General features: G+C 36.2%; 1 protein-coding gene across 1 annotated transcript in view; it reads left to right on the top strand.

Moving 5' to 3' along the window:
* Positions 1 to 27128, top strand: part of CNGB3 (cyclic nucleotide gated channel subunit beta 3) — a 142136-nt gene that overhangs the window by 73687 nt on the left and 41321 nt on the right. Inside the window, exons 7-12 of the mRNA XM_030839258.1 lie at positions 3972 to 4022; positions 6751 to 6837; positions 9849 to 9913; positions 10649 to 10771; positions 19425 to 19566; positions 24007 to 24166. Of these exons, the coding sequence (XP_030695118.1) occupies positions 3972 to 4022; positions 6751 to 6837; positions 9849 to 9913; positions 10649 to 10771; positions 19425 to 19566; positions 24007 to 24166 (628 nt within the window). The remainder of the gene's footprint in view (positions 1 to 3971; positions 4023 to 6750; positions 6838 to 9848; positions 9914 to 10648; positions 10772 to 19424; positions 19567 to 24006; positions 24167 to 27128) is intronic.

Here is a 27128-nt window from a genome sequence, read left to right as displayed (position 1 = left end):
TGCTGGGGTGGGTGGGGGCTGGGAGCTGAGGCTCAGGCTTCAGAGGTCAGATCCCAGGGAGAGGACTGGGGTTGCCTGCGTGAACACAGCCTGAAGGGGGCTAGTGTGCCACAGCTAGCTGGGAGGGAGTCCAGGAAAGAGATCATTGTTTCGGGGTGCGTGAGGAGAGGGGATTCAGAACACTGCCTAAACAAGCTCCAGAGATGGGCACAAGCTGCAGCTATCAGCGCGGACACCAGAGACGGGCATGAAAAGCTAAGGCTGCTGCTGCAGCCACCAAGAAGTGCAAGCACGAGTCACTATCGACACCTTCCCTCCTGGGAGCCTGTGCAGCCCGCCACTGCCAGGGTCCTGTGGTCCAGGGACAACTTCCCCGGGAGAACACACTGCGTGCCTCAGGCTGTTGCAATGTCATGCCGGCCTCTGCCACCACAGACTCACCCCGCATTCCATATCCCTCCCTCCTCCCAGCCTCAGTGCTCCAGAGTCCCCTAATCAGCTTCTACTTTAACCCCGTCCTGTCTTAGTGAAGAACAGATGCCCTCAGACAACCTACAGTCAGAGGCAGGGCCAAATCCAAAGCTGAACCCCAGGAGCTGTGCAAACAAAGAAGAGAAAGGGAAATTTCTCCCAGCAGCCTCAGGAGCAGCGGATTAAATCTTCACAGTCAACTTGATGTACCCTGCATCTCTGGAATAACTGAATAGACGATGAATCATCCCAAAATTGAGGCAGTGGACTTCGGGAGCAATTGTAGACTTGGGGTTTGCTGTCTGCATCTAATTTGTTTCTGGTTTTATGTGTATCTTAGTTTAGTATTTACAGTTTGTTATCATTGGTAGATTTGTTTATTCATTTGGTTGCTCTCTTCCTTTTTTTATATATACTTTTTTTTTTCCTTTTTCTCTTTTTCTGAGTGTGTATGTGTATGCTTTTTGTGTGTTCATCTGTATGGCTTTGCTTCCACCATTTTTCCTAGGGTTCTGTTGGTCCATTTTTGTTTTTTGGGGTTTTCTTTTTTTTATTTTAATATAGTTTTTAGCACTTGTTATCATTGGTGGATTTGTTTTTTGGTTTCATTGCTCATTCTTTCTTTTTCTCTTTTTTATTAATTTTTAAATTTTTTATTTTTACTAACTTTTTTATTCTTCTTTTAATACCTTTATTTTATTTTATTTTTTCTTTCTTTCTTTCTTTTTCACTCCATTTTCTTCTGAGCTGTGTGGCTGACAGGGTCTTGGTGGTCCAGCCAGGTGTCAGGCCTGTGCCTCTGAGGTGGGAAAGCCAAGTTCAGGACACTGGTCCACAAGAAACCTCCCAGCTCCACGTAATATCAAGTGGCAAAAGCTCTCCCGGAGATCTCCATCTCAATGCTAATACCCAGCTCCACTCAAGGGATAAATATGCTAAGAACATTCTTCCAGAGTTGGAGGATGGGGTCATACTTCAACTTAACTTCTTAGCACTTGATACGTCTGTCTGTTCCATATGTCTGTTCCATATAAGCTTTGAAGGAGCACTTGATATGTGCACTTGATATGTCTGTCTGTTCTATATACGCTTTGAAGGAGCTGACTCATTATACTCAAGCTTGGTGCATGATTCAGCGTAAACTTGTACATATACCTATATCTGCCTGTGGCTCAGTAAGACATTTTGTTTAAGGGAAAAGAATCATTAAATAAGCATGTCATATATATTCTAATGTATTTCTGTAAAATTTAGTATGTGCACGTGGGTAGAAATTATAGCCAAAAAAATGGGGTGGTGGGGCAGGAATTGGGAACTTGGCTAATAAATCTTAAACATTGTTCAACAGCAATTTAAAATTTTTGAACATGGACAGCCTGGATAATAATTATTAGAAGATGCTGCTTCCATGTGTCCAAGTTATAATACTTTGGTCAAATAATTAATAGTACACAGACAATTTCCTCCTACCTATAAGTGAAATAGAAAAGTATAATCCCAATATTAGCATTAATTCTGAATGTTAACAAATACCTTCCTATTCCTCTATCTCTTACCACACATTTACTGAGCACATGTTGTGTGTTAGACATTGTGTTAGGAACTGAGAAACACAGGATAAATATATTGTCCCTACCCTTTTAAGTAGCTCAGAGTATGAAGCATGGACAGACAAAAGAAAAATGGTGCAATTTTGTGATGTAAGTCATGACAGAGGTAAGCCCTTGGTGCTATTTGATGCAGAGAAAACCAGATAAAGGAGGGAACACCTGGTCCAAATTTTGATGGATTAATTGAAATTATCTGCACACTTTTGTCCCCATAAAAAAGGGAAAAATATGTCCTAAATTCTGGGAACAGCATAGGTAAAGGCATCAAGGTAAGAAACTCTGCTATGCACTGCTAAACAGAATAAGTATAAGATGCTTCAGGAGGTGAGTGAGACAGAGAAAATAGAGCTTTGTATATCATGAAAGGGAGCTTGGATTTTTTTTCTTTAAGTCATGTGAAGTCATAGAATTTGACATAAATAGAATTGTTAATGACCTGATCTAGAGAGACCATCTCACTGCCATTGTAGAACTGATCAAGGAAAGCAAGAATAAAGGCAAGGAAACCAAAGCCAAAAGGAGAAAATAGACATGAGAAAATTTTAGAAAGGAGAATCAGTAGAACTTGGTTGCTGGTTGGATGAAGGCTAAGGGAGAGTGAGTGGTGTAGGATCACTGACTAGTGTAGATGAGGATCCTCATATGATACTCAATAAGAGGAGGAGCATGGATGGCTTTAGGGGAAATGGAGAATGATGATGAATTCAGGTTTGTTGTAGGTTAAATTTGAGATGAGCAGAACTGCTAAGTGAGGGAGACAATAATCAGTTGTTGGACAGGTCAACAGCTCCAGATACTAATATTAAGTGGAGGTAGAGGTTTGGTAGCATCCACATACATGGTGATCTTTGAAATAATGAAAGTGAATGAAATTTCCCAGGAAGTAAATATGAAGAGAAAAGAGAAGAGGGCTGAATCCTGGGAAATATTGATTTTAAATGGCTGAAGGACCCTGAAGGGCTTCCCTAGTGGCGCAGTGGTTGAGAGTCCGCCTGCTGATGCAGGGGACACGGGTTCGTGCCCCGGTCTGGGAAGATCCCACATGCCACGGAGCGGCTGGGCCCGTGAGGCATGGCCGCTGAGCCTGCGCATCCGGAGCCTGTGCTCCACAAAAGGAGAGGCCACAACAGTGAGAGGCCCGCGTACCACAAAAAAAAAAAAAAAAAAAGAAGGACCCTGAAAACTGGAACTGAAGAAGTAAAGTAAACCAAGAATGGCATTACAGATTCTTTGGAAAGAGAAAGTTCCAAGGACAAAATTGTCCCCCAAAAGTCAAATGCTTCAAAAGTTTTACTCATCTCTTCATGCCTTTACCTATTCATCCACTCAAATATTTATTGGGCTTTTAATATATTATAGTCACTAGTTATATACAGTTGCTAAACAAAATCAACCCTGTCCTGAGATAGATTACCATTTCATGGAATAGACTGATCTTAAATAAATGGGGCAAGACATATATGTATGATTTCAAAATGTGGTGAGTGCCATAAAAGAATGTTAGTATATAAAGGATTCCCTGGGTATGATCATTAGGAGGTTATTGGTGGCTTTCACAATGGTAGTCCTGATGGAATAAGAGAAGTGAGCAAAAGTCAAATCACCACCAAAATTGCCATGAGTTGAAGAATAAATATGAAGAAAGGATGTGGAGCAAAGCAAGGTAGATAACTCTCTTAAGAAGCGTTAGTGTGACAATTAGAGCAATACAAAAAGAAAACAAAGCCAAGAAAGGTTTTTAAATTTACGATATGGGAAGATAGAGCATATTTATAGGCTGATGTTAGAAGGAACTAATAGAAAGGAATAACTATAAATATTTTTAAAGTGAGAAAATGTTTAATGAAATTGGCTAAAATTAATATGAATTATAAATATAACATATTTCAGGTGGATTCAAATGAACTAAAGAGACACTACTGGAGTTCTACAAAATTTCAGGTAGGTGACTTACAATTCCAAAATTGTTCAACTAATCCATTACAATTTTGACTTTAAGTTCCATCTATAAATTTCTACCAAAAAAAATCTATTTCCTTTAAAAATTGTAGCCCTTGTAACAAAGTTTATACAGGTGAAGTTTTATTAGGCAGAGTTTTTCTTCTCAATAATTATACAATATACTTCCTAGTATGTGCAAATGTGTAATTCAATATATGGGTCTTTACTAGGCAGAACAAAATCTTAGCGCCCACATTTAAATTCCAATTTAAATGTCAACAAAGGAGTATGGGGTGTACTTTATCTTGTCCATATATAATTCTAGCCTCCAATTCATGTAGCATGTTGATGTAAAAGTCTACAAAATTGTTTCTACTCCTATTTCTTTCTTGTTCATATAAGCAAAATATATGCTATGGTATAGCACAGGGAACTCTGCTAAATATTCTGTAATAACCTAAATGGGAAAAGAATTAGAAAAAGAATAGACACATGTATATGTATAACTGAATCACTTTGCTATACACCTGAAACTAACACAACATTGTTAATCAACTATACTCCAATATGTAATTTTTTTAAAATTTTTAATAAAATAATTTTAAAAATAAAACCACTGGAAATTGTTAGAATGGCATACAGCAAAAAAAAAAAGAAGCAATTATTTAGATAACATGGCATCTTCCTTTTCTCAAATAACAGTATAATATTATTTTTTCACCCATGTGTAGTTTTTTCACCCATAATTATTTGCAAAGTACTTTATTATCTTTTATTGTTCCTCCTAACCCCGAGAAATAGGCAGAGATTTGAGGGTGTTCCAAGGTTACCTAATCTGTATGAGTGAACTCCAACCTCACATTTCAAGGACAACACTTTAGTGGCCTCAAATTTTGTTAAAAATACAAATCTCGGTTTAGGTGCCAAATTGTCCCTACTGGCGATCTATGGTGATTAAAATTTCTTTCAATTCGTTTTTATCTCCAATTAATTTTCTCTGTAAAAAACTACCACATACTTAGACATATTCATAAAAGATCTAAACTACTTTGATGAACTCTACAAAGAGGATGAATAGTTTTGTAAGTGCCACAGACCTTATTCCAAACAATCACTTTCTTGAATTTGAATAAGGGCAACTTAACTCATATATTTAATTTGGGTTCATAAATGTAAACTTTTAAATTTATTTAATTGAAGTCATGCCTTTTGAATTTCCTTAGCACATCCTGTATGTCTTATGGCATTGTATTACACTATTTCTGCGCTTGGTTATTCCACCATTAGATTGTTAACTTCTTGTGGACAGAAACAATATCTTACTGCTATTTCAACCCCAACATGCCTTTGCAAAGTTCCTTGTACAGAGTACAGTGTTGGTCAGTACTTAATTCAATTTTCTACAATTCATTGAGAAATAAATCATCTCTATCTATACAAATCCACATTAATGTATTAATATCACACATGATTAATAACTCTCTGCATAGAAAAGTCAAGTGAGTATGTGAGCAATTGGATCCTGAAATAGCACTAGACAAATCAACAGTTCTGTGCTCCTGCTTCCTTATTTATAAGACATTATTTTAGTAACTGCTCTGTGTACCTCTCAACTTGTTATATGGCTCAATATCTGTAGGGTAAAATCAATGAGGTTTGATGATATTATGCAATTTTTAAGCCAATTATTTTAGTAAATAATTTGTTTATAGTAGCCAATGTGTGTTCATTTAAACTGAAAGTCCCATTCCTTTTCAATAGCACTAGGCTTTGAAATTGTAGTACACAATTAATTATCTCAACTTTCCATTTCATACGTATGGCCTTACACAAAACTCTTAACTCCTCTTAATTGTCTTAAATAAATTAAACGTTTTTTTAATGTACTCTGTTTTTCAAGATGACGTAAAAAATAATGAAAATGAATAATTGTCTTATGTAAAAGACTTTTTAATTGTTATCATTGCAATCAGGAAAGTATGCAAATGTTATGCTGTCATTTCACAATTACCAGGTTAATGGAAGGCCAGAATAATTTAAATACATCACAAATTTAAGATATATTATCTTTAGCTATAATAGTACTTTCAATACCTTCTCCCATCGGAACTGATAATTGTAAATGGGACTGACTTCTTTCCTCTCCTCTCTGTTAGCCTGTACAGTCTCTGATAGATATGTTCACAGCAGTTTATTGTTAGCAATATGATACAAAGTAGACAGTAGTAGAAAGAACTGAAGAGTCTGGATGAACCACCAACAATATAATTAGCCCTCAACACTGGAGAATTGCCTGAAACATAAAAATATATCACTACAATGAATGCCCAATTGTTTCACATAAAATCAAGAATGGGCTTGAGTTTCAGTCCAAAAGCCCCAAGTTTAAAACACTATTAAAATGTATTTTAACAGTAGCAACCATGCCATCTCTTAAATATATGTGACAGCTCAACAAAATCCCAGAAAATGCAGTGCTGAACCCGAGATCAGATGAAGGAAGCTGGAAATGAAATTCATTGGAAGTAGGCTATGAAGTAGTGTTCTTGTTTTCAGGGCGCTAATACACCTTTCAGTGACACCATGCATACGAAACTGAAGGCAATTTTGTATTAAGCAACAAATAAATCATGGTGACTGGTCAGCCTTTACATACATTGGTATAAATCAATTCATGTCCTAAAAAGCATGTAAACACAACATAATTGTGAATGTGTTCTTCCAACAGTTGGATGTGGCATCAATAATGCCATTTGATGTTTTCTACCTCTTCTTTGGGTTTAATCCTATATTTAGGACAAATAGGATGTTAAAGGTAAGATAACTATACTTAACTGTCTTCTTATAATAATGGAAATCTCAAAGTACTTTAAAATATCCTAAAAGTATCATATTCTTAATTTTTCGTAAACTATCCTCCATTTTTATGCCCTCATCAATGCTAAGAATTTTAAAAGCTGAATGAAGGAAAAATATCCCTATTTCTACTAATGGAAGTTGCTTTTGGTTGTTTTGAGTCTATATCTCATAACAGCTATTTTTATAACTTAAAATAGGAATGCTTTTATATTTTGAAATACAGCTATAATTACAAATGAATATTTTATAATTTTATTCTATTCCACTTGTCACTATTTATTACATAGTCACTGAATGCCTGCAATACTGGCTGTAAAATGAGGGTATTAGTTTAGCTGACCTCTAAGTTATCTCACTCATCAAAAATTCTATAATTATAGAAAAATGTAAGCACAGTTTTGCATAACAAAATTATTTATATACTTAGATACAACTCAAATGTCCATCAAGAGGGAAATAGTTAAATACATTGCAGTATATCTATAGAGTACTTTGTAATGCAAAAATAAAGAGGAAGTTTTCTATGAAAGACCTCCAAGACAAACTACTCAGTTAAAAAAAAAAAAGCTAGTTACAGAACAGTTTATAGAACAATACTAACTTTTGTAACAGAAAGGGGAAAATATTCTATTTTTCTATATTACATAAACAGTGGAAGACTACCCAAAAAATCTAATAAAAATGGTTAACTGAGGTAAGGATGGGAAGCTGGAGGGAAAAGCAGGATGGGTAGGGGCAGGAATAGGAGAAAAGGCTATGAAGGTATATATTCCCTATTGTTTTTGAACTATGTGAATGTATTACCTATTCAAAAAGGTTCTAAGACATAAATATTTTATAACTCATAGCTTTATCAGATACCTAAGAGGAATCTGAGGAGAGTCAGGATGTGAAATTTCATATAAATTTTTAATAATAGCAACGATAGCTTGTATTTCCAAAGACAGCCTTCTTAAAAGGAACACCAAAGATTTTATCAGTTTTAGGTGGTTATCGCTTTGACACCTTGTGTAAACAAGATGACATAATCTGGAGACTCGGGTGGATCCTAACACAGCTGCAGCTGATATCTGTTGAATACATACTTGTAGCTACATACTTTGTTAAACTTCGTATTCTTTATCTCATTTATTCCTCCAAACAACCTCATTATAGAGATGAGGGAAATGAGAATTAGCAGAGTAAAAAAATCTGTCCAGACACACTCTGGTGAGTGGCAGTATCTGGATTCTATCACATATTTTTTCTGACTCCAAATTCCTTACTATAATCAGATGGGCAAATAAACTTCAGGCTGAAGGAGCTTTCCTTCCACACCCATGATTTTTCCAAGTCAAGAGGGACCTTACTCTATATTCTCGTCCATCCAAGACAACTCTAGAGACTTCTGTTTTGACCACAGAATGTAGGTCTAGATTGAGCAGAACTTAACGTTCCCAGCAGCTTGGTGGGCTGGCCATCTATCATCAAATTTCTAGTGCAGAATGGATGTTTCTGGAGGCCACTGCTCAGAGGTAACCAACTTTGAGAGAGACTCAGGTTCCTATGGATTTGAGTGTTTGTCTGGCATTATAATAAAAATTTATAAAATGCTAACTCTTCAAACCCCATCTCTGTGTCCCTTCAGTGTCCAAAAACCTACTCACTATATTAGGTAGTTTTTTTATAATATAGGAGATCCTGAAAGCCAACATTAATCTTCTTTACATAACCCCACAGTCCAGTCATCTTCACATAAGTGTGTCATTTTAATGTGCAGTTCTCTAGGGAAAATATCATTTACCTATCTCCAAATTATATATGAGAAAACAAATTAAGAATATAAATTTTCTCTACAGTGAACACTTAAGCTAAATTTTAAAATGTGCCTTTGTGAAAACTTCTGTTAAGAGCACAATAAACAAGTTACCACAAATTGAAATTATCTTAATCTGAATGCTTAATGGATGTTTCCTACTCAGGAATTCTGGATAAAGAAATCATTTGTGTATATTTCTAGTTAAATAGTCATTGCTATTATAGCTGTTTTCTAATTCCAAATGTTCTATTACAGTCTTATCTACATTGGATGAAATTTTGAACTAAATAATCTTTGAACTAAATAATCTCTAACAGCCCTTCCTATCTGTAAGATCCTATGAGTCTAAGTACATTCTCTTATTGTCCCCAATTTACAGATGAGGAAACCAAAGTACAGAAATATTAAGTGACTTTTCCAAGGTCGCACAGTTAATAAATGGCAGAGAGGAGATTGGTGTTTGGTTCTGGATTTCATGCTCTTGCTCTTGCATTTTACAGCCTATAGATTAAAAAGAGAAAGTAGGGGGTAAGAGTGCATGTAGGGAGTATCTGTTGCTATAGAAGTGGGTGTAAGCAGAAGAAAACCTTGAGGCAAATAACAACTGTTTGGATTAAATGCATATAAACTCTCTATGTCTTTGAACAATGTCAAGAATAGATAACAAATGCTAATATTAATTGAACTTTAAATTTTGTTGAAATAAATACACATTTAATGCAACTTGCTTAAAAACAATGCTAGTGTTGAGCAACAGGCCTTCACACCTATTTATGATTTCAGTGTATTTTATTATGCTTTTACTATCTTACTTATGTTTTGGGGGGAGGTATGATTTTTAATTATTGTAAAATAAAGTTCTACCACATGCTTTAAAAAAGAAAAAAAGGAAAGAAATGTTTTTAAGCTTGATTTTCAACAAGCATTACAAACAAGACTGTAACTAGAGGGTAGAAATAAAGTAAAGCAAGAAGCTCTGAAAGTTTGGCACCTTGTTAAAATGTACTACCCGGAGGAAAATACCACTGACAGACCTTAGTTTTTTTAAGACATGAATAGAATTATTTTCAGTAGCAAACAAAGTCTATTTTATATTGTTTTATTTAAATATAATAGATGTATTTAAGACTAATGCACTTTTGGATTTCTTTTGCTTGTTTTCTACATAGTACACTTCATTTTTTGAGTTTAATCATCACCTAGAGTCTATAATGAACAAGGCATATATCTACAGGTAAAGTATAACTCAATGTACTTCAGGGCTGGGAGAGAGAGCAATGGTGAAATATTTTAGACAGGACTTGGGAAGAATATGGCCTCCCTGCAAAAGAGAAGGGAATAATCTCAGATTTGGGGCTATGTAAAATATTGGGCTGTGTTCTAAAGTAGATTTGAACATTTTGAAGTGAGATAAAAGTATGAAAATTATATTAGATTTTAGAAGAATACAAGACTGAAAAAGAGGATGTATTACCTGCTTCAGTCAGAACAAAGACAGAGAAACGTGCTCTTTCACAAGTTTTTACATCTCTCTCATGACAATTCATTCGAGTCTGAATTTTCATTCATTTGCTGTTCTGAACTTAACTTGCCCAGAGACCTCTAGTCAGTTAATTGTAGCATAAAATCCCATGAGCTTTTCAGAGATATCCAGTGAAATCAGCATACTGTATTTTATGGGACTCAAAGTGGAGAGGTGACCCTGGAGGCACATCTTTCAGGGAGTTGACTCATACCATTTGTGAAAAGAGAGGATTTTTTTTTTTCTACTCTTGTCAGTCCCAGTCAAGACACTGCAGTCAGAAAACATGTGAAGGCACCATGATTTTATATTGTACTAATGAGAGTTAACAGTTCACAAATTTAAAGCAAGGAGATTCAGCAGAGACTTTAAGGAAAATAAAATGTTAAAATAGGCTGTATTCCAGAAACAACATGAGTCTTACTTTGCATTTATTCTCCTTGCCAGAGGCATTCGAACAACTGGATACTTGCTCTTTACTCTGCACATTAATGCCTGTATGTATTATTGGGCTTCAAACTATGAAGGAATTGGAACTACCAGATGGGTGTATGATGGTGAAGGAAACAAGTAAGTTTTAATTTTGAAGGAAACGTTTATTGATTATTCTTAATTTTATGTTTCAGTTTGAGCTTTCTTAAGCTAGTGTTTTTTGAAACTGTAAATCACAATCCATTAACTCTTTATTAGTAGGTCAGTATGTTTTTAAGTGAAAGAGGATAGAATAGAGGAGGACAGAATAGAAAATATCCAAGTCTGTCGTACCGAGTAGGGTGCGTGGGGGTGTGTGTGTGTGTGTGTGTGTGTGTGTGTGTGTGTGTCCTGGATTAACCTGTAGAATGCATTTCTTACTCAGGATCATGAACAAAAAAGTTTGAAAGCCTGTGTTTAGACAGCTGAGTGGTAAGGTAACTTTTAATAACTCCTATGATGATTGTTAGTAATGAAGAATGTTAATTATTTGGAGGGCAGATGCAGTGGCTAATTAGTTTACCACTGAAGAGCTTTATGGGTTTATGAGTCAGCTATAACCACTAACTCAATTAAACACAAAGTAACAAGGATCATATACTAAACTTGGCAATTAGATATGCAAGTACCCTGAGAATAAGAGATTGTCTGAAAATTTTAGTACAGTAGAATCAGGGCTCAATAATGGCAACTGAGTTATTTAATAGTGAAATTTCCTTTTGGTAGATACAAAGGCCTGGCATAAAGTAGATTCCACTAACTTTCTGCTCCAGTGAAATGACACTGAGCCTATTATAAAGCAATGTCCTTACTGGAAAATAACAGGTCCCAGCATGACTTTGAAGGGCAACTCACAGCATCCTTGGGAAGGAAAGCAATTATAGGATAGAGCAAAAACAGCAAAGATACCTCACAAAATTACACCCTAGCTAGAGTGAGCAGGATCTGAATGAGGGATTATAACATTTTTTGAACTTTTAACCAGAACTAATTTTAAAAATTTAAAGTCAGAAGGCCCACTGATCGGGGAAATACACACACAAACACAAACACACACACACACACACACAAACACACACAACAAGAAGAAAGTGTATAACCAAATCTATAAGTAATTCCCTTTAGAATGTGAATTAAATATGTATTTAGTTTAATATAAGTAACTACAAAGAAAACTGAGTAAGATACCAACTATATTAAATATTGCCTAGAAGTATGTAATTCAACATCATTAGACCCATAGGTCTGATAAGTGTTTTTATCAAATTAGCAAAATAATATACAGTTGCCATCCAGAAAAAGTGGAGCTATTTCTCTTTTCATACCTGGATGCCTTTCTGCAGCATTTCTAGAGAATATATCTTGTTCCCAGTGCCTAGAACATTGTTAAGTATATAACATACACTCAGTATATGTTAGGTATTTAAAGAAGGCAAGAAGGAAGTTTCTTTACTCTCTCTTCCTACTTGCCTTCTTTAAATACTTAACATATAGTGAGTGTGTGAGAGAGAGTAAAGAAAAAAGGAAGGAATGACCAAATCCGTATTATAACAAGAAGAAAGAAACCTCAGTTTCAACCCATAAGAAACTGAAGCTACATTGGTCTAATATTATAGACGTCTTATTCCAGCTACAGTGCAGACCAGATATTCAAAGTCCTCTCACTAAAATACAAGAAGATAAACTACTTGAAATTTTTGTTGTATTAGTTATTGCAATTACTTGTTATAAGATACATTTCTACATAAATTATAATCACAACAGTTTTCAATGATTGCTAAACTCTCTAGAAAGTAAAAGGAATCTCCAAAGTCTAAAAAACAAATGTGGGTACTGAAGCTGGAGTAGAGTGGTAAGATAATCACTAAGGAACAGAAATAGAGAAGATAACTTCTGAATCAGTAGAATAAAAAAAAGATAAGATTGTAGAAACAACTTAAAATATATCAGTAAGCAGAATAAGTTAACATGAATTAAATTCACCACCTAAAAGAGACTGTCAAATAATATTAGTCAAAATAGACTTTAAAACAAAAATTATTTTAGGGAAAAATAAGGTTATCATATAATGGTAAAAGTTTCAATTCACTATCAATATTTAGCAGTTCTAAATGTGCATGCACCTAATGCAAAGTACTTATGATGAATCAAAGAAATTCATAAAGCAAAAATTATTAGAAGGAAGAGAAATTTGCAAATACACCATCAAAGTGTGAAACATCAACACACAACTATTGACTGATCAAGCAACCACAGACAATCAGTAAAGATATAAAAGATTTGAGAACCCATTAAAAAGCTTGATTTAACAAATACAAATGGAACTTTGTACCCAAGAATTAGAAACCACTCATTAATTTTTTAAATTTTTTTATTGAGTTATTGTTGCTGTACAATATTATATGTTACAGCTGTACAATATAATGAGTCATAATTTTTAAAGGTTATGCTCCATTTATAGTTATTGTAAAATATTGGGTATATTCCCTGTGTTGTACAATATATCCTTGTAGCTTATTTTACACATAATAATTTGTACCTCTCAATTCCCTATCCCTATAACATCCCTCCCTCCTCCCCTCTCCCCACTGGTAACCACTAGTTTGCTCTCTATATTTGTGAGTCTGCTTCTTTTTTGTTGTATTTACTAGTTTGTTGTATTTTTTAGATTTCACATATCATACAGTATTTGTCGTTCTCTGTCTGGCTTATTTCACTTAGCATAATGCCCTCCAAGTCCATCTATGTTGTTGCAAATGGCAAGATTTCATTCTTTATAATGGCTTAGTATTCCAGTGTGTATGTGTGTGTGTGTGTGTGTGTGTGTGTGTGTGTGTGTGTGTATCACATCTTCTGTTTCCATTCATCTGTTAATGGACACTTAGGCTGCTTTCATATCTTGGCAATTGTAAACAACACTACTATGAACATTGGGGTGCAGGTATCTTTTTGAATTAGTGTTTTAGTTTTTGTTTTTGATATATGCCCAAGAGTGGAACTGCTGAGTCATATGGTAGTTCTATTTTTAACTTTTTGAGAAACCTCCATACTGTTTTCCACAATGGCTATACCAACTTACTTTACCACCAACAGTGTACAAGGGTTCCCTTTTCTCCACATCCTCGCCAACATTTGTTATTTGTGCTCTTTTTGATGATAGCCATTCTGACAGGTGTGAGGTGATATCTCATTGTGGTTTTGATTTACATTTCCCTGATGATTAGCAATATTGTGCATCTTTTCATATATCTATAGGCCATCTGCATTTCCTCCTTGGAAAAAGAAACCACTCATTCTTCTTAATTACTCATGGAAAGATTACAAAAAGTAGTCATTTTCTAGGCCAAAAAGCAAGCCTCAATACATTTCACAGCACTGGTATGATACAGCCCCCATTCTCTGCTGCTTTAGATAGGAGGGTTCTCACCCAAAACCAAAGGTCCAATAATCCTGTTACCAGCTGTCAGGGACACATCCTTACAAATAAAATGTCTTTAAAAGCAGCATTTATATGTATTTTAAGATAATTTGCAAATGGCAGTTATTAACATACTTACATTTTCCCACAGTTTTTAAGCATCACCTGCCCCTTCTATTATTCCATATTACCCTTTGACCATGTAAGCTTAAAGCATTTTTTTAGTTAACCCTCGTGATGGTTTCTGATGACCTATAAATTGAAGGTTGCTTATGAAGTCACTGGACTTGTAAACTTTCTCCTAGTTAGAATTATGCAGCAACTGTGGGGCATAAGTGGAGCATTGTGAGCATTTAAAATGAGTCATTTATTACTATTTTATTAATCCTCATCAGAATAACAATGTCTGTTCATTTCAATAGAAGACAAGAAGTCATTTCCATTTATACTAAGTAGATGGCATCCTTCATTTGACTGTGGAATTTGACAAAGTAGGAAATGGCTTACTTAGCTCAAAAGGAAAACATAAGTTGTTAAGGTTATTTGGTACCCAGAAATGTTCCCAATGTCCCTTAATCCATATATACCCCAATTTATTTATTTTCTGACATAAATTTCCCAGCGTGCACAAACCTCTTAGCAAATACCTAGCCTCAATCCCTAACACATAGACCGTCAAAAGAAAGAGTAAAAATAGCAAGCAAGTTTGTCATGGGAATCATGACTTTAGATGGGATGGAGAAAGAGTCAGAATCTCTATATCTTAGTGTTAGGGAAAATTAGGATAACTTACTCCCTTCTTTTTACACAGGAGGAAGATGAGACCAGGGTAGATGAAGGTATTAACTCAGGGTTCCCTAGATACTTCAGTTCAGACACTGACAAAAAAAAAAAAAAAAAGAATGGTCTTTACACTAGACACTTAGAAAAATGTAACAAAACCTCCAGAACAGCAGAATTCAGTTGACCAGAAGGGAGATGAAAGGCAGCTGGCAGCATGTATAGAAGGGGATTGCATAGATGTGCTCACGGATACAGCCTTCCTATGTTCTTAAGTCTAAGTATGCATAACCTTTCACTTATTCTTTCAGGTCATTTAACAAATATATTACACTCCTATTGTGTAATACCTGTCTTTGAGGAGTTTATCTTCTAATGAGACCGTTCTCCTCCATATTCGATGCCTTCAGTGATAAATTTACAGAAACCTAGAACTAAGGTGGATTGGGGTAGTTTAAAAGTCCAGTCATAAAGTATCAAATTGGGTACTTTTAAAAGTTGCATGTCCCACTACACATCCACCACAATGGCTAAAATTAAAACGACTGACAGTACCAAGTCTTGGGGTAAGAATATGAAGGAACTGGAACTCATACATTGTTGGAGGGATAAAATCTGACAGTTTCTTTTACAACTAAATATAACACCTACCTTAAAAACAAAAATTGCAAGCCTAAATATTTACCCAAGAGAACTGAAAATATATGTCTAAAAAAATTATATGAGTATATTCATAGAATGTCTATTCACAAGAACCAAAAACTTGAAACAGCCTAGGTGTTCATCCACAGGAAGATGGATAAACATACTGTGCCATAGTCATTCAAGGGATAGTGCTTAGCAATAAAAAGGAATAAAGTACTGATACACACAAAAACACAGCTAAATCTCAAAAACATTATTTTGAGTGAAAGACATCTTACACAACCGTGTATATACTGTGTAATTTCATTGTGTGAAATTCTAAAGCAGGCAAAACTGATCTGAGACAGAAAAAAATTAGAACAGTAGTTGCCTGTGCGGGCAGGGATTGACTGGGAAAAGAGAGCTTTTTGGAGTGATGGAAATGTTCTCTGTCTTGATGGGTTTCTGGGTTATACAGGTGTACGGGTTTGTCAAAATTCATCAAATAGTATCAGATAGTATACTTAAGATTTGTGCTTTCAATGTATGTTCAAAATTTTAAAATAACTCTTTACCAATAATTAACTCTAGTACATATATTTTTTTTCTGAAGTATATTCTAACATATATATATTCTGAAGTATATTCTGAGTTTTATATATATGTAAATATTCTGAAGTACTGTATTTAGGAAGAAGTGTCTACTGTCTGCAAATTACTTTGAAATGCATCCAAAAAATAAGATGGATTGATGGATGGAAAATGGAGGAATATGTGACAAAGAAGGTAGAGTAAAATATTCATAATAGAGTCTAGGTCGTGGATATACGGTGCTCACTGTGAAATTCTTTCAGTTTTTCTGTTTGTTTGAAATATTTCAAAACAAAATGTTGGGGGAAAAGTTTAATGCTGCATTTGTTTCACAGAGGAAGAATTTCTATTTTCACACTAAATTTTTTTTATGGTTTTATGTCAAGTTCTGCCTTAGTGCTTTAACTTGGGGCTGTATATATAGAGCCTGTAAGACAGCTCATGTATTAAATCGGCCAGATAGAATCTCCTTGAAAAGATCTATCTGCCCAGGATGTAAATATTAGAGGTGGATACACTTGACTAATTAAGCTAATCCTAGAAAATCAATAAGATGCCATCTAATTAAATTACAAATCTTACCTTTGGTTGTGCATGTCTGGCTGTAAGACATGACTGAGAAAAGAATCCCAAAATAAACCTCAAAGCATCCGGGCAGAAAACTTCCAATTAACATAGCAGACTGTTTCAGTATGAAAAAATAGTTTGAGGCTAACCTTTCAGATTTGGAAAATCAATGCCTAAGTTCTACATTTAATTGCTATTTTCTAACATCCATAAATAAGAAAATGAGAGAAAGTAATTCATGTGTTTGCTCCTCTTAACACTGGAGGGACTTTGTAGGGGATAGTAATCTCAACACTTGAAATGGAATTGCCATGTAGGGAGAGAATCTGGTCCCTGTCTCACTCTTGGGCTGTATTGGGGTCAATAAATTTCCTTAATTCAAAGAGACCCACAGGTCCAGGACCTGTGATAACACTACATCAGGTAACAGGAAATTATAAATTGGAATTGAAAAGTTAAAATGCAATCCAGGGCTTCCCTGGTGGCGCAGTGGTTGGGAGTCCGCCTGCCGATGGGGGGGACGCGGGTTCGCGCCCCGGTCCGGGAGGATCCCGCATGCGGCGGGGCGGCTGGGCCCGTGAGCCGTGGCCACTGAGCCTGCGCGTCCGGAGCCTGTGCTCCGCAGCGGGAGAGGCCGCAACGGTGAGAGGCCCGTGTACTGAAAAAAAAAAAAAAAAAATGCAATCCATAAAATTCATTCCATACTTCTTCAAGGTGGTTCTCTTTGACATCAAGTTCACTATAATATTTGTAAGTCTAAGGAAGCCTGCTAGAAAAACTATTGCAGAGTAGTAATATTTTTATTCTCTTGGCACAGAGGTTTCGAATTAACTCTTACCAAAGAATTAACTCTTACCAAAGAGTTAATTCTTTGTCTGTTCCTATATCTACCAGGTAAAAGAAACAGACAAACAAAAACTCAGGTCCTTCGAAAGGTATTGAATATCAAAACAAGTGATTTCTTTCTAGATCTGTTTTTATTTAAATACTGACTTTAACTGCAGTTTGATTCTTTCTTTGTAAACCTCAAATTCTTAGTATTTGAAGATCTGAAAATTGTAATCTATTTTCACAAGAAAAAGACCATCCTTGTTCAAAGACAAATGTACCATTACTTAAATTGCAAATGTTTATGTCGCACACCCAGACAAGAAATAAAAGCCTGACTAGGGCAGGATTCTGTAAAAAGTGCTGCTTTTCTGTGTTTACTCTGGAAACTAGAATAGCTAGCTGGAACCCACTAAATCCAAATGCCTCTCTGTAACAACATCTGAAGATGGTCTCTATATATGGGATATTTTTCTTCAAGGATTCAGTGGAAATGTCTGATCCAGACCATGTTAACAGAGCTGTATGGAATATACGCAGTAGTATACCTAATTGTGTACCAAAATTACAATATATATATATACAATGGGGTTGTAATACTAACTTCTATTCCCACCTCACTCTGGATACATGAAACCCTTGATCAAATATAGCTAAGTGAATCTTATATGTTCTGTCCTAATCTTTATCATATTCTTTTCTGTTGCCCTGGTTCATGATGTTCTTCCCATCCGGGCTATTATGATCTGTCTCTCCATTTGCAACTGCACGAGTTAGGTACAGAATCTTTACCAAGTATATTTCTGAGCATAATTGGTTTTCTTCAATACTAAATTTCTAGATAAGTTACCTATTACACCCAAGAGTAATTCCCCTTTTAAGATATAACTCAGTTTTCCTCTGTCTCTGCCACGGTTTATATATTCAATAACATAATAAGATATGAGTAGAAAATAGAGAAGTATATACCTACTTGCTCTACTTCCCATCAGTAAAAAATAACTGTTTCTAAACTGTAAAGGGATCTCCCATCTCCATAAACACATTTGATGTCTACGATATTCCTCACTAATCACTAGTGGGGTAGTTTAAAGGTAGCCTCACATCCTTTACTCTTCCTCTTATTGAGAGGTGTATTCAAATATCCCTTCCCTTGAATCTGGGCTGGTCTTAGGGACTTGCTAGGCAAATATATATGGCAAGACATTAAGACATTGCAGGGCTTCTGAGTTATAAGAAGCCTTATAGCTACTGCCTGGGCTGCTATCACTCTGGGGGAAACCAGCCACCAGACAAAAAGTCCATCTACCCTAAGACTTCCATGCTGTAAGGAAGCCCAAGCTAGTCATAAGGAGAGACTGAATGAAAATACCCAGCCAGCCCCAGCTGTTCCAACCATTCCAGCCCAGGCTCAGACTGTGAGAGAAGATACCCTGGGCATTCCAAACAGATATAACATGGAGAACAGAGGAACCCCGTCAACAGTTAGAACCAAGGCCTCAGAACTTTGGCCTCAATCAAGTCCTCCCAGTTTTCTCTAACTATTCAAGTTACCTGAGGGTCCACTCATCATAGGGCACGGATGAGCCATCTCTGGGGGGCCTTTTACAAAATACCTGACCCACAATATGAGAAGCCTAGTAAAATAGTTGTTGTTTTATACCACTAAACTTTAGGGTGATTTGCTTTGCAGCGAGAAATAAGTGGAACAGCTAGTAAATACCATCCTTGGGTTTGTTTAGTCATTTCACAATGTTTATCAAGAAGTTTACATTAAAAGAGAAGTTTACATTAGTATACATGGTATTTGCTAATGCTGCCTACAGAAAGAAAATCTCGATTAGCAGGAAATATGTTAAAATCTAGTAGTAATCTATATTCCCAAGCATAGTGGCATTTTACTGTTATAGTAAAGAGCAAAATATATATCTTCTCTTTTCACAGGTATCTGAGATGTTATTATTGGGCAGTTCGAACTTTAATTACCATTGGGGGCCTTCCAGAACCACAAACTTCATTTGAAATTGTTTTTCAACTGTTGAATTTTTTTTCTGGAGTTTTTGTGTTCTCCAGCTTAATTGGTCAGGTAAACTGAGATGTGAATCCCTGGATATACAATGCTGTCATTTTTGAAAGTCTAACAAGTCTTTATAAACTTTACAGAGAAAAAATCAAAATCTATCTGGTGGGTTTTTTTTTTTTTACTAATTTCCATCTATTTTGATGAATTGAATGGGGATGTAAATAGATCAACATTGCCTTTCAATTTTTAAACCATCAAATTTTTCAGAAGACTTGTACACAATGAGTGTTGCGTTAGACTCTCAGAGGGTCACGTTTCTAAGTTAACTTCTTATTTGGTGTTTCCTGAAAACTTTAGAAGCTCTCTTTTTTTACTTAAACTTCAAATATTGTCATAAAATCCCTGGTTTAAAATCAACTTCAAAAGTCATTTAAACCAGAGGCTACCAAATGCTGTCTAAATTAATTTAATTAAAACATCATTGGTTCATAAACGTTTATTATGGTATCTCCTTGCCTTATTCTCAAGGAATCACAGTCTAGTAAGAAAGTAAAACAAATACCCAAATAACTCTATTGCAAGGTAGATGCCATTTGCAAGGGATAGAGCCCAACACCTTTGTAAATTCCCAGATTCACAAGAAATAAAAAGCTCGCAGCATAGCATCTTTAGACGTTATACTTCCTTGTAAGGTACTTTACATATTATATGTCTGAGAGCAAAAGCCATGTTGAGATTTGTGTACGGGGTAAATAGTTAGACAAAATCACAAAATGATTATTACCACTAGATAAATTATTGGTTCCCACTCACCACACTGACAGTGGTATGAATAAAACTCATGTTTTAACAAAATTTAGCAATGAAAACTATTCATTATAATATTTGAAGCTGATAACAAATATAACTCAAATCCTACATCCATGAATGTCAAGGGGCTGCTATCCTTGGTAAGTTCCAGAGGAGAGTTTGAAAGCTCTGTATTAGGTCAGAAAAGGGAAGCTTCCCAGGAGGTTTCATAGAGGAGAATGTATTTAAAAAACCAGATAGGATTCAGTAGTTATAGACAGATAGTTCAATCAATCAGAAACAGTGTGTGAAAGATAATGATAAAGCACAAGATATGTTTGAGAAAATAGAAGAAGTACCAGAACGATGGGAGTGAAGGACACCTATAAATAAGGTTAGAGATGTATGTAAGGACAAGATATTTTAAGGGCTCTGAATGTTAAATTAAAGATGTTGAACTTTATCCTAAGGGCAATGGGAAATCAGCCAGGGAAGGATTTTTAACAAATAAGAGATTTAAGGAAGATTAATCAAATATAATATAAATTGGAAGGGTCATACAGTTTTAAAATGTAGGTTTTATTATCATTTATGGATGGTGAGGCCAACAGATCAGGAGACCATTTACATTGAAAAGACAGTCTGTTATACAAACAGATCCAAGAAGAGGGGGTCACACCTTGCCCATAGGGCTACATAGGGAGGCACAAGGAAAGGAACTGATCAAGCAGGGTAAGGGGGTTTAAGATTGGTGAGTTCGGATAATTTCAGCAGGCTCTGGGGTGTAGGGACTGTCTCTAGTTGTCTGGTACCTGGCCCTGGAGTAATTGGGGCAGGTGGATAGTAGCCTAGAATATGAGAGCCCAATAAAGAAGGCTGTTGGGAGTATGGGTTCAGGGTTGGCTATTTTGCATATGAAAGGCACACTCCCAGTAGCTTGCTATCTTTAGGAATCAGCTAACTCTGGGAGGGATAGTCCCAGAAATCAAAGAATCAAAATACAGAAAATAAAAAAACATGGTGCTCAGGGATATGGCAACTTCAGCCTGAACATGGTAATCGAATAGAGAGAGAGACTGTAAAGGAAACTCTATTTAGAAAACGTTTAGGTTTGGAAAATGAACACCAAGCAGTTAAAAACTACAAGCACAAATTATAATCTTACTGCCTGGGGAGATTACATTAACAGTGATTGAAAATAGGAAGCTTGCGGAGACTTCCCTGGTGGTGCAGTGGATAAGACTCCATGCTCCCAATGCAGGGGGCCTGGGTTTGATTCCCCCCACATGCATGCCACAACTAAGGAGCCTGCCTGCCTGCCTGCCGCATCTAAGACCCGGTGCAACCAAATGAATAAATAAATAAATAAATATTAAAAAGAAAATAGGAAGCTTGTTTATAGAGAAATGCAATTAATTTGAATATAAATGGCAAAAATCATATTATTTAATAAATTTTTATAAAATATATGTGAGGTAGCCAGACCCCCTTCAATGTTTTCTCAGTTTTGCAGTTGAGTCAACCCCAGTTTAAAGAGATTAAGAGGCAACCCTAATTCATACATGTAATTCATAGTCATATGATAAGGCCATATCATATTGATAAAAATAGTAAAATCTAACATGTATTTAGCACTTACTATGTCCAAGGAAATTTTTACAAGATTAAAAACTATGTCCAGCTCCAGTTAAAATTCTGTTCAAAGTGGTCTTTGGACTAACAGTAGAAGCATCACCTGGGAAATTCAAAATTCAGGCCTCACCCCTTACCTACTGAGTCAGAATTTGCATTTTAATAGGATCTTCAGGTGATTCATATGCACATGAAAGTTTGAAAGGGCAGCTTTATACCCCACACTGCACCTGCCTTTACAGTGACTTTTTTTTTTTTTTTTTTTGCGGTACGTGGGCCTCTCACTGTTGTGGCCTCTCCCGTTGCGGAGCACAGGCTCCTGACGCGCAGGCTCAGCGGCCATGGCTCACGGACGCAGCCGCTCCGTGGCATGGGGGATCTTCCCGGACCGGGGCACGAACCCGTGTCCCCTGCATCGGCAGGCGGACTCTCAACCACTGCGCCACCACGGAAGCCCTACAATGACTTTGAGGACCCAAGGAACAAGAATATCAAGCCGCTAAACATGTAGGACTAGAGCCAAAAAGAAAGATTGAGGCAGGAGATAGAGATTTGTGCCTTAACTCTCACAGTGAATTAAATAAAGGTGCAGAGAAGGAGAACAGTTAGAAATGAAAGTAAGAAAGCCCTGGACAAAACCTCCACTTGTTCAAAATTTCCATATATAACCACGCCAAGAACTACACCCTGGATGTGATCATCTCATTTTAACTGCAATATTCTATTCTCACATACAACTCAGAGAGAGTGACCTTTTCTTCCTCTAATCTGGAACACACATCATAGAATATATGTCTTCTTCATCTGCACCATCAAAATTCAGCATTGCACATAAAACATTCAGATTACTGTCACTACAAATTATCCGCCCCCAACACTGATCAATAACGCTTTTAATTGTCCTTGGATCCCAATTTAAAACTCTATTAACTTTCCCAACCCAATCTCTGATCTCCCAGTTCTCAAGGCCTTAGGTGACTGGGTAATGTTCATCATCTGTCAGAAATGGCTTGGAAAAAGGAGATCTAGGAACTGAGGCTGTTGAAGAACAGCCCTCGAGGAGTAGGTTAGAAACTGAAAAAGTATCCAGTTTGACTCTCTGCATAGCTACTCGGCAGACACTTTTGACAAGCAGAATAACCTATTAACTCTGAAATGGAAACCGAGGAAGGCATCACAATAAAAGAGCCATTTGATCTAGATCTCAAAAAATGAGTAGTTTTTCCATAAGCAGAAAAGGCTCAGCTACTCGAATGAATGAGCGAAAGTGACGCCCAGGTTTTCCTCTGTATTATAAACCCATAGTCAAAGCAAATTTACAACCACTTGCTTCCCTCTATGTGAGACGAAGAGTAAAGCTATATATCTTTTCTGTGCTGAGACCTTAAAGATCAGCTTTTAACCTAGAGTGGGTTTTCATGGCTGAGTTATAAACATCCGAGAACTAAAACCTGACAGTTCCTTAAGTATTGTCACAGCAGTAGATGATGCTTCAGTAATTTCAGCACATTTCAACTTCTGCTGAATACTATGCCTTAAGCATAATGAGATTTGATTCTGTCTAAGCAACACAAAGGGAAGTATAGAGGTTGCAATTTCGTGATGAATTGAGTCTATATAGCCAGCCACACTGCAAAATCTATGAAGGATGCTTTCTAAGCGAGACTCACCAAAATGGACTAGCCGTTCTGCCAGGTAATTGCTCAACTTTCTTTGCACATTTCTTGCATAAGCACAGCTATATAATTTTTAAAATCTCAACTAACATCTTTGCAGTAATATACAAGTTTGCAAAGAAGATTGTGTGCAGTCACATGCATTATGTGACTGAATCCTCACAGAAACCTCACATGGTAGGTAAAACAGGTTCTATTGTCCTTACTGGGTCAGAAAGAGGATACGATTTGCCCAATATTTTATAGGTAGATGGCTGAAAGTAGGACCCAATATCAGTGTGTTAAAAATCAAGTAGTCAGGGATTAGAATAGAATGTATCATGTGAGAACTTTTAATTCAACTGGGCTTATAGTAACTCTGCCACTTCCTCTGCTGGGTGTGGAGTGACCATGTTTGTGGTTTTAGATGCAAGATGTAATTGGGGCAGCTACAGCCAATCAGAGCAACTTCCGCACCTGCATGGATCATACCATTGCCTACATGAACACTTATTCCATTCCTAAGATTGTGCAGAATCGGGTCAGGACTTGGTATAAATATACATGGGACTCTCAAAGAATGCTAGGTAAGCACGGCAAATTACTGACTAAAACCCTGTAAAACGTGTCCTATAATGAAAATCCTATAAGGCAGCAATGGCAACTAACTGGATTTGAAAAAGATTGGGAAACAACCAAATAATCTTTAAAGCATTAATTTAATACCATGGGCTTTTTTTCCTTAAATATTCAGACATAACTTACGGGTTATGCAAATCCTTCAAGAGCAAAGGCTAAATTTTATTTAGTGCCCACCAGATGCTAGATATTACACACATTAGCTCATATAATCTTCATCAAAAAAAAAAAATGGGGAAAATTTGGTGTCATCAACCCCCTCTTAGGAGACAAGGAAATGGAAGCTCCTAACTGAAAAAATTGGCCAAGGACACAGAGGCCTTAGACAAATGGCCTAAACGGAACTGAGACATGCACCTGTTCTCCTCCAAACCCTTGCTCTCTCTGTGATATCATCCTCTTCCCAGAGCACAGTGAGTACTCAGAACAGCAATCTTTCAAGCCATTTTCAACCTGCTACAGGTCTCCTCTAATAGTTCCTTAATCATTCATGGTGTCTACTATTAGGACTATAACACTGGAGTTAAAAATAATGTTTACTAAAGATGTAAAGTAAGTTAATGCGCTAGTTGACAATAATCAGATTCAACTTTTAGTTTGCTCCTCACCATATAAAACTAGGAATTAGTGCTACTGAGAAGCCAATAAAGCTACTGCCCTCAGAATGCAAATTACAATGCGATTCCCAAATTGGAAGAATCAATATTGTGAAAATGACTATACTATCCAAAGCAATCTACAGATTCAATGCAATCCCTATCAAATTATCAATGGCATTTTTTACAGAACTAGATCAAAAAATTTCACAATTTGTATGGAAACACAAAAGACCCCAAATGCCAAAGCAATTTTGAGAAAGAAAAAGTGAGCTGGAGGAATCAGACTCCCTGACTTCAGACTATACTACAAAGCTGCAGTAATCAAGACAATACGGTACTGGCACAAAAACAGAAATATAGATCAATGGAACAGGATAGAAAGCCCAGAGATAAACCCACACACATATGGTCAATTAATCTATGAGAAAGGAGGCAAGCATATATGATGGAGAAAAGACAGCCTCTTCAATAAGTGGTGCTGGGAAAACTGGACAGCTACATGTAAAAGAATGAAATTAGAACACTCCCTAATACCATACACAAAAATAAACTCAAAATGGATTAGAGACCTAAATGTAAGACTGGACACTATAAAACTTTTAGAGGAAAACATAGGAAGAACACTTTTTGACATAAATCACAGCAAGATCTTTTTTGATCCACCTCCTAGCATAATGGAAATAAAAACAAAAATAAACAAATGGGACCTAATGAAACTTAAAAGCTTTTGCACAGCAAAGGAAACTACAAACAAGACAAAAAGACAACCCTCAGAATGGGAGAAAATATTTGCAAACGAATCAATAGACAAAGGATTAATCTCCAGAATATATAAACAGCTCATGCAGCTCAATATTAAAAAAACAAACAACCCAATCCAAAAATGGGCAGAAGACCTAAATAGACATTTCTCCAAAGAAGACATACAGATGGCCAAGAAGCACATGAAAAGCTGCTCAACATCACTAATTATTAGAGAAATTCAAATCAAAACTACAATGAGGTATCACCTCACACCAGTTAGAATGGGCATCATCAGAAAATTTACAAACAGCAAATGCTGGAGAAGGTGTGGAGAAAAGGGAACCCTCTTGCACTGTTGGTGGGAATGTAAACTGATACAGCCACTACAGAGAACAGTATGGAGGTTCCTTAAAAAACTAAAAAAAGAACTACCATATGACCCAGAATCCCACTACTGGGCATACACCCAGAGAAAACCATAATTCAAAAAGACACATGCACCGCAATGTTCATTGCAGCACTATTTACAATAGCCAGGATATGGAAGCAACCTAAATGCCCACCAACAGATGAATGGATAAAGAAGATGTGGCATATATATACAATGGAATATTACTCAGCCATAAAAAGGAATGAAATTGAGTCATTTGTAGAGACATGGATGGATATAGAGACTGTCATACAGAATGAAATAAGTCAGAAAGAGAAAAATAAATATCGTATATTAATGCATATATGTGGAACCTAGAAAAATGGTACAGATGAACCAGTTTGCAGGGCAGAAATTGAGACACAGATGTAGAGAACAAACATATGGACACCAAGGGGGAAAGTAGCAGGGCGCTGGTGGTGGTGGTGTGATAAATTGGGAGATTGGGATTGACATATATACACTAATATGTATAAAATGGATAACTAATAAGAACCTGCTGTATAAAAACTAAGTAAAATAAAATTCAAAAAACAAAAACAAAACAAAGTTTCTTAGAAGCAGGTAAGAATCACTGGTTGTTGACGGTAGGACCTTATCTTCTCCTTTCTGCCAGTCTTAAGAGGTTCCAACCACAGGTTTAGAACCTCTTCCTGAATCTAAATGACAAAAACAACAAACTTTTTTCTTAAACATACACACCTATTCCTGCGGGCATCTCAAGCAGGGAGGAAGAGGGGCAGTAACAGGCTCCTTCCCTCTGTCCCTGTGGACACTGCTCCAACTCCTTCATTTAGGAAGGAACTAGAGGAAAAAAACCCTTGGAAACAAGGAGCTGTGTTTTTATAGAAAAGATTTTCATACTTAGAACCAATGTTGGAATCAAAATAAGGATATAGTATAGAATTTTTTTTTCTTTTCTAAATGGATGCAAGAAAACATCAAAAGTAATCAGCTCTCAGAAACCCATAATATACTGTAGACTAAAAATGGGCAGTTTTATTCATGGACCATTTTATCAGCCTGAAGGCCCATCATTTAATTCATGGACCATTTTATCAGCCTGAAGGCCCATCATTTAATTCACACGTAGAAAAATCTTTAATGTATTCACATACTTCATTGAGTTGATAAGCA

Source organism: Globicephala melas, chromosome 17 (assembly GCF_963455315.2).
Source record: "Globicephala melas chromosome 17, mGloMel1.2, whole genome shotgun sequence".
NCBI classification, from domain to species: domain Eukaryota; kingdom Metazoa; phylum Chordata; class Mammalia; order Artiodactyla; family Delphinidae; genus Globicephala; species Globicephala melas.
Note: the sequence above shows the minus strand (reverse complement) of the source record. Positions and strands in the feature narration are given on the sequence as shown.